General features: G+C 36.4%; 1 protein-coding gene across 3 annotated transcripts; it reads right to left on the reverse strand.

The window, feature by feature from the left end:
* Positions 1 to 916: 916 nt before the first annotated feature.
* On the reverse strand, positions 917 to 3,437 carry LOC103519077. 3 transcript variants are annotated; one of them, XM_008484159.3, is made up of 3 exons: positions 3,320 to 3,437; positions 2,827 to 3,059; positions 917 to 1,294 (listed from the first exon to the last, which is right to left on the reverse strand). In XM_008484159.3, exons 2-3 carry the CDS (start codon positions 3,045 to 3,047, stop codon positions 1,153 to 1,155), a joined length of 363 nt encoding a protein of 120 aa, XP_008482381.1. In that variant the 5' UTR covers positions 3,048 to 3,059; positions 3,320 to 3,437; the 3' UTR covers positions 917 to 1,152. The 3 variants fall into 3 exon arrangements, with proteins under 3 accessions (XP_008482381.1, XP_008482380.1, XP_017303539.1); XM_008484158.2 differs by having other exon boundaries at positions 3,324 to 3,434; XM_017448050.2 differs by lacking the exon at positions 3,320 to 3,437 and having other exon boundaries at positions 2,827 to 3,224.
* Between the last annotated feature and the right edge of the window lie 5,517 nt (positions 3,438 to 8,954).

Genomic DNA, 8,954 nt, shown 5'->3' on the forward strand with positions numbered 1-8,954 from the left:
AATAATGAAACAAGAAGAAGAGGGAGGAGGAGGAGGAGAAAAAGAGAAGTAGAAGAATGAGTGAAAGTCTGGGTATTCGACGTGCTACCACAAAGATACCATGATTTGATTTGATATAGGTATTTGACAAAACGATAAATATATTTATTTCTTCTGCGAGATGCTTTTTAATTTTGCCATTTCCACTCTTTTGCTACTTACATCCTACTTCCTTTACTTCCTTATTACTATTTTCTTCTTTTCCGTGTTTTCTCATTCCCCATTTTTTTTTTCCTCTGTTTTATTTTTTCTTTCTCATTCCTCATTGGCTCAACGTAACATATTATAGGGTCAGCATTATCCGAGAGTTTTCCAACCCTCAAGACCCAATTAGCTGACGAACTGCTCATAGAACTACCATATCATCAAAACATCATTAAGATACGAGAAAAACTAGAGAGAGAAAATCAAGAAAAAGAAAGAAAATGGGGAGAGAGAAAAATAGGGAGGGGAGAGAGGGAGGGAGGGAGAGAGGTAGAGGGAGAGGGAGAGAGAAAAAACACAAGTAGAAATAATTGCGAGAGAAAGCGAAAATAAATGTGAAACAAAGTATGATGAGAGAGAGAAAATACGAGATGGAGGGAGAGAGAGAGAACTAGGGATATGTTGTGAGAGTGGGGAGAAAGAGAAGGAGAAGGGGGAATGGAGAGAAACAGGAGGAGAATAAGGGAACAGAGGAGGGAGAGAAAGAGGGGAAAAAGAAATAGGAGAAAAAAAAAGAAAGTTCAACCAAATCACCTTACAGCTCAAAAATAATGTACTAGAGGGAAATTTTACACCTCAATCCCTCTCCCCTTTCCCTGCCACCGAGGTACATTCGAAGTACACAATGGCAAACATGCACTTTTTTTTTTCTTTTTTTTTCCATCCCATCTGGCCCGCGGACGCTTTTAGCCCATTAAGAGACGTAGTTGTTTTGTCTCCATTGGATCTTGCTGAAATTTAACCGCTTCTAACTCCGGACCGGTACTGGGTGTAAAATAGCAGGAAACTTTGTTTTCTAACTAATAGACAAATCCCCGATGCACTCCGACGTGGAGCGACTGAGATATTAGCGAAAAAGAGAGAAGGGTTTGGTCAAGTTTGGTGTGACTTTGATGTAGGCCTCGGCTCTCATGGCATGTGGGGAAACTTTGGGCCGTGGAATATAGACCGGCCAGTTCGCGTGGGATAGGCAATTTTCCTGTCGTTCCTAAAGAACTGAAAAATGTCCGGCCACTTGATTTCAAAAGTTTCATAATCATAAGAAGAGGTTCTGGAAAATAAAAGAAATTAAATAATGAAGAACGAACGGCTTTCTCCTATCCTGTCTTCCTTTTCTCTTCGATTTCGGGACGATAAGACCTTAGCAGTTAACTCTGTCAAACCTCTTAAAAATAATAATAATAATAATAATCTCTTTCCCTCACTCTCTCTCTCTCTCTCTTTCTTCCATGTATTCCTCCTAGCTTAGCGCTATACACTATTTTTCAACTCTTTCTCCCTCTCTCTCTCTCTCTCTCTCTCCTCCTCCTCCTCCTCCTCCTCCTCCCAAATTACCACCTCTCCCTCCGCCCTACCAGAAATTTCCCGTTTTTTTTCTCTTACTTTCATTTCTTCCTTTTTTATTTTTCTCTCTCCCTCCCTTTCTTCTCCATCTCTTTCTCCCTTATTCCTTAGCGTATTCTACAAATAATTACATCTTACAGGATTTTTTTCCCTCGAGCGAAAAAAAAAGGAAAGAAAATTACCCTCATCATTTTCTTTTCTTCCTAACGTTCACATCTCTCTCGTGCTTCTTTCTCTCTTCTTCTTCTTCTTTTTCTTCTTCTTCTTCTTCTTCTCCTCCTCCTCCTCCTCCTCCTCTTTCTTCTAAACTCATCCTCCTTCTCTTCTTTCTACTCCTTTTCTCCTGCACAATTTCTTTCTTATCCACCTCTTAATCTCCTCCTTCATCCCTTCTTTCTTCTATTTCTCATCTTTCTTCTAATCTACATTTCTTTTTCTCCTTCCTTCTACTTTTCTTACTCCTCCTATTTCTTCTAGTCTACTTCCCCTGATTTTTCTTTTACCTCTAACATGGCCTTTTCTCCTATCCTATACCCTGTCTTCCTTCTCTCTTCGCTTTCAGGACAATACTTAATTACTTTCCGTGTCCGCTTTGACCAATGACCGTGTCAGTGTCAGATACTCCTCTTCCAATATTCCGCAACTTGGAACGCCGCATCATACCTATACGCGTATGCTAGCAGTAGGTCTCGACAATAAGACCTCAGCATTTACAGTTCCCTCTATCCAACCTCTTCGAAGAAGAAAGAACAAACTTCTCTCGTTTCTGTCTTTCATAAATTCACAAAATCTTCCCATTTGCCTATGAAAATGGTTTTGTCTTTCTCTATCTCCCATCATCAAGTGAAGGTTTTCCTTTTGTTCTCGCTTTTGTCACAATTCTTGGTCAATTTCTCAAAATGATAATAAGAAATAAATGCCAATTCTTTGTGTTAGTAGGTATGTCACAATATTTGGTGCTCACTGCAGCATTGTAGGACTTTCCAAATATCTCAATAATCCTTAAGCTAAAGATGTGTCCAAGTTCAAACAAAGTCGTCGATCGACCAAGTGTGGACACGCCTTAAAACTCAATGTTTACATGCTGGCATCGGTCGCTATATGCGCAGTCATATTACATAGCTACCAGTCACGTACAATTTTTTTGACTTCGCCGGGAATCGAACCCGGGGTCTCCTGCCTACAAGGCGAGTACAATTATTACTATATGATGGGAGCTGACTTCTCGATTTTACTTACTTGGATTCATTTTCCACAAAATCTAAAGCGCCTTGCAGACCTTCTATCTTTTCTCCGTTGGACAAATCATAGTCTGACAATTTCTTCCTGGTGGTAGGTCTATCCAAAACATTGGGTCGAGCCAAAGCATAGCCGCTAAATACAAGTACACACAGAACTAGGGACAAGTTCAAGCAACTTGCCATTGTGTCACAGACTAATATACTTTTTGACAGTAGCATTATTGATTATTCCTAAAAAGAAAAATATCGTAAGTGCCAAGGCTCAGGTTGTGGTTATGGGTTAGGCTGCGCTATAGGATATAAAAAAAAAAAATCTCGTCTCCTGGAAAATTGGGAGACGGAAGATGCACTGTTAGTTAGTCAGAATTAAATGTAGGTGTATTAAGGAGCGCGGTAGCGCTCCGCCCCGCCAAGTCAAGAAAGTTTGACCGCTTTATTATTATTAAAACAATTTGGCCAAACTTTATTGACTGAAATATAACTTTATTTACCTACAGAAATATACAATAAGTAAACAAATGATAACAAACAAAATGAAGTATTCAAACACGAAAAAACACAACGTTTCTTAAGAAATATTCAACTGATGAAGGTACCTAAACCTGGTAAAAAAATTCAGACTTTTGCCTCATATTAGACGTAAGTCATAAATACATCGCTTTTGCCATATTTATTATCACTCGCTGATAAGAGAGATGAATGAATGAATCATTCATTCACTCATTGGCAAGAGTAATGAATTGATGATCTCTTGAATTTGAAGAAAAGAAAAAAGAAGAAAGAAAAACAAAATGGATTTTTTTTTTTTCTTTTCAAAAATTGAAAAAAATCCAAATTGAACATTTTTCGATTCACCCCACCCCTCCTTTTCTTCTCCTCCTCCCCCTAGTTCTCTTTCTCCTTTTCTCTTATTACTCTTTATTGAAAATACCTACAATGTCCATCATTCCGTTTTCCACACCAAACATCAAAAAAGTCTCTTCCTCTCTCTCTCTCTTTCTTTCTCTCTCCTTTCTAATTTAGGAGAAAAAATCTAGGTATTTTTTTTTTTTTAAATTCCTTTCACAAAATATTTTCTTTGTTTTCCCTTTATTGAGAAAGCAGTCAGAAAAAGAGAAGTCTTCAGAGAGAGAGAGAGAGAGAGAGAGAGAGAGAGAGAGAGAGTAAACACTTCTAGGGTGCAAAGAGTAATGTAGCGGGAAAGGGATGCTCCAAATTTTCGGAGTCTGATGTATAGTACAGGAGAAAAATAAAGCTGGAGGGCCCCCTCGACCCACCCTAACCCTAAATACGGTCCTGATAGTATCATAAGGCAAAACATAGTAAATAAGTATAATAATAACAACAATACTAATAATAATAACAAAACAGGTTATAAGGTTGTTTACCTCTATTTTTTTCCATTTTATTTTTTGTCAGACAGAAAATTACATGAAATAATTAAAAATAACACAAAGAACACCATAAAATATATTGTACATAGCTTGGAGCTTCTCTAGTAATTAACCAGCTACCATTTTTTTAGCCTCTCACTAATCCCTCGTTCGTCTATTTATCTAGATGTTTTCTTCTATCTATCTCTTTTGCTGTATATTTATCTCCCTCGTATTTTGGGTAAGTCTCCTCTGGCAGCTTGGTACCCTTATTCTCTCTCTCTCTCTCTCTCTCTCTCTCTCTCTCTCTCTCTCTCTCTCTCTCTCTCTCTCTCTTTTTCTTTTTTTTTTATTCTCTCTCTCTCTCTCTCTCTCTCTCTCTCTCTCTCTCTCTCTCTCTTTCTCTCTCTCTATCTTCATCTTCTTAAGGGGGGAAACAGGTTTATCTGGCTAATAGGGGGTACGGTATACCTCTGTTCTGAAACCTGTTTTATTCGTACATAAAAAGCCCACTCCGAGGCTTAAATGTAGGGGCAAACGGACCCAAAAGATGGGTTAAGCTTAGAATCTACGAAACCCCCCCCCCCAAAAAAAAAAAAAAAAAAAAAAAAAAAATCGCAAGGGGGGAAAGGGAGAGTGGAGGGAGGAGAAAGGGGAGGTAAAGGAAAGGGAGGGGAGAAAAAGAGGGGAAAGTATGAAAAATTCACCTTTTTTTTTATTTGCAAATCATGTCCAAAACATTTTTTTTTTTATAATGTTTGCTTTTCCTCTCATTAAAATTTTGAAATTTGACTTTTGTTCTCCTCCTTTCTGCTCTAATGGAACAATCCTTTGTTTGTTTGTCTGTTTTTTTGTTTTTTTTTTTTTTTTTTTTTTTTTCTTATTTGCAATTTCCCCACTTTTTTTTTTTTTTTTTTTTTTTTTTTTTTTTTTTTTGCTAATTTGCAATTTACCTTCCTACCCCGTGTACTATTCCTGCCCACTCATGGAGTGAGTATTGCGAGGGAGGGGAAGAGAGAGAGAGAGGGAGGGGAAGAAAGAAAGACAGAGAGAGAGACAGAGAGAGAGGTGAAAAAAGAGTGTTTCCACCCCAGATTGATGAGAACAGTCATACTTACTATCTTTCTTTCTGTCTTTGTCTTTCCTTATCTCTAATACTCTTTCTCCTTTTCTCTCTCTCTCTTTCTCTCCCTTCTCTCCTCCTCCTCGTTTCTCCTGTACGTCTGATGTTTTGCTATGTTAATATTTCAAATTATTTCAGAGTTTTCAAGAAGAAGAAAAAGAAGAAAGAAAGAGAACAATGAATTCTTTTGTTGTTTTGGAGAGCGTTACAAAACAACAAGAACAAGTAGAGAGAGAGAGATAGAGAGAGAGATAGAGAGAGAGAAGAGAGAGAGAGAGAGAGAGAGAGAGAGAGGTGCTTATCTTAATTAATATCTTTATGTTGATTCTAGTTATTTTTCTTCTTCTTCTTCTTCCTCTTTTTCTTTTCTATATTTATTCGTTAATTATAGTTGAGCAGCTTGTTTGTTTGCTCTTTTCACCTCTTTCTTCTATTCAGGCCCGTATTTAGAAGGGGGCAAGGGGCCCCCCCTTTTCTTCTTTCCTATTTTTTATAGTTGAGCAGCTTGTTTGTTTGCTCTTTTCACCTCTTTCTTCTATTCAGGCCCGTATTTAGAAGGGGGCAAGGGGCCTCCCCTTGGACTTTATCTTTGCTCCCCCACTGAGAGGCAGACTCGGAAAATTTGGAACATCCAAATCCTCCCCTCAGGGGCCTTTTTGCTCCTAAATATGTATAGTAATTTACTAAAAAAAAGGCTTATTGCTTTAATCTATGTAATGTTTAATGTAATCTCGAATCTTATGTCTCTAGTTATACCTGTTTTTTGTCATCGTTTATTGTAAATTGTGTCATTATTTGTAAATTGTATATAATGTGTATTAACAATACAATAAAAAATGAATTGAATTGAATTGTATCTGGAGCATTCCCCCCCTTACGACATTTCGGATTTTTGTCCCTCATCCCCACTGAAATCCTAGATATGGGCCTTTATGTAGATATTGTTGATACCTAATATCGTACCAAAGTAAATACCTGATAGCATACGTAGCGAAAAAAAGAGGCAGCTTATCTGAAGTGCGTACGATAATAAATAATTTCACATTACGTACCTCTTTTCCGTATATACCTACGTACCTCTTTTCTTCTTCTATTCCTTTACAAATCCTACCTATCTAAACAAGAGTTTATAATTATATAAGAGGTTTATCTGTGTATAAATAAACAGTGTATTTATCCCGTCAGAAACATAAAATAAAGAAAAAAAACCTTCTTTAAACATTTTCTCTTGAGAATGTGAAGTGTCTCTCTTTTTTTTTTATATATATAATAACTGCAGGTATGTACATACTGTACAAACATTTGCATAAAAACAACCCTCCTCTACCGTTTAGAAAAATAAGCAAGGAATAACTAGAGGAGACGCTACAGTGGAGTGCAAAAAAAAATGTAACAGATTGCAAGTTTGTAATTTTTTACTCTGACAGAAAAAAAAAATAATAAATAAAAAAAAATTGTTAGGAGAAACTGTAACAACGGAGGTCTTATCGTCCCGAAAGCGAAGAGAGAAGAAAGACAGGATAGGAGAAAGTCAGCCGTTCCGAGAACGAACCATACCTGTTCAAAATAAAGTTTGCGCCGGGCGATAATCGAACCCGCGACCTAGTGCTTACAAGTTACAAGGCCGATGCACTACCCATCATTTTTTTTTTTTTTTTTTTTTTTTTTTTTTTTCGCTAAAAGATGATGTTGTTTTTTTAAAGGTCAAAACAACACTTCTGTATTTCAGCTAAAAGATGATGTTGTTTTATTCAAGGTCAAGACAACACTTCAAGATAAAGTCTGTGGTTTATGGGTCCATTTTCATTTTCAATGGAAATATTTTTGATTAGTTTTGAAAAAGTTCCAAAAACTCTGCACACTAGTGTAGAAAGTAGACTGGATTCCTAAATATTAAACTTGCGGTAAGGTGGGGTGTATTACGTGCATTACTGTATTTTTCTAAAATGAACAGCCCACTCGAGGAAAGGTGAGAGTATTCTGGTTATGGTAAGTAGGTACAGGACTGATAGGACGAAAAATTGTATAACCGCCTGGTATTCATTTGAGATATGCAATGTGCAAAACAACTGTACAAAATATGTAGAAGTCTTGTAAGCGCTGGGTAGCGGTTCGATTGCGGTGCGGGGCGAAATGTATCCCCAACAGATAAAATCCATAAGAACAATATTTTTAAATGAATGGTGGTTCTGGGTGGGTGACTGCGAGAAGATAACACCTGTGTACTGATAACAGCCTATAGCGTGTGATAAGAGACGAATTAATTGATGAACTTTTAGCGTCATGCCCTACTGATAAGCGAGATAAGGACCTCATGGCCTATAAATCGTATGAAATATGTATGTAGATTGTATGTATATTATTTATAGGCATGTAGAACTAGGTTCTAAGGTATAAATAGAATTGTTGTGGTTGTAAACAACTAGGGATAATGCCTTGATTATTTGTTAAATTTCTATGGACGAGAAGTAGAGACCCAATACTCACCTTTTTGGTCAACACGAGAACACCAGAAAGTAACCCGTTGAAATATTTGCAATTGAAAAACGAGTACAAATTTTTGTCGATGGCATGTAGAACTAGGTTCTAAGGTATAAATAGAATTGTTGTGGTTGTAAACAACAAGGGATAATGCCTTGATTATTTGTTAAATTTCTATTTCAAGGTTCAAATTCGTAAAAAAAAGAAAAAAAAAAAGATGAGTGTTTCACCGCCGTTTTTATTTCGTAGCAATGAAACAACTGCTACATTGGACGCATGTGGTCTGTGTCGTAATAGGTTCTAAGGTATAAATAGAATTGTTGTGGTTGTAAACAACTAGGGATAATGCCTTGATTATTTGTTAAATTTCTATTTCAAGGTTCAAATTCGTAAAAAAAAGAAGAGTGTTTCACCGCCGTTTTTATTTCGTAGCAATGAAACAACTGCTACATTGGACGCATGTGGTCTGTGTCGTAGCATGCCCATCCCGTAGTATGCCCCTCATCAGATGGGCGAGAAGAGACACAATACTCACCATTTAGGTCAACACGAGAACACCAGAAAGTAACCCGTTGAAATATTTGCAATCGAAAAACGAGTACAAATTTTTGTCGATGTCAGATGGGCGAGAAGAGACACAATACTCACCATTTAGGTCAACACGAGAACACCAGAAAGTAATCCGTTGAAATATTTGCAATCGAAAAACGAGTACAAATTTTTGTCGATGGTGGATTATGTATGTACTTTCCAAGTACATAGTACATACATAATTATTATCTACATAACTACATACATATTCTCTATTGTACTATTGAATAGGTACGTACCTAGTACTCAACAATGTTAATAGAAAGTAAATAAAAAAATCTGGTGTGAACATCACACGACTTTCTATTACACTTGCGGAACACGTATTTAAAAAAAAAAAAAAAAAAAAAAAAAAAAAATTTTTTTTAATCCCCGCTTTTTTTAAAAAAAAAAAATAAAAAAAAAAAAAAAAAAAAAAAAAAAAAACTTGAAATGACTAAATAAACACTAAGGGAAAACTAGAGTATTAAAACATTAAAAGGAAATGATTAAAATTATTGTAATGAGGAATCATTAAAAAGTGTCCAAAAATTGAACTTTTTTTTTGAAAATTTTTCC

This window comes from Diaphorina citri, unplaced genomic scaffold, assembly GCF_000475195.1.
Source record: "Diaphorina citri unplaced genomic scaffold, Diaci psyllid genome assembly version 1.1 scaffold2522, whole genome shotgun sequence".
Taxonomy (NCBI): domain Eukaryota; kingdom Metazoa; phylum Arthropoda; class Insecta; order Hemiptera; family Psyllidae; genus Diaphorina; species Diaphorina citri.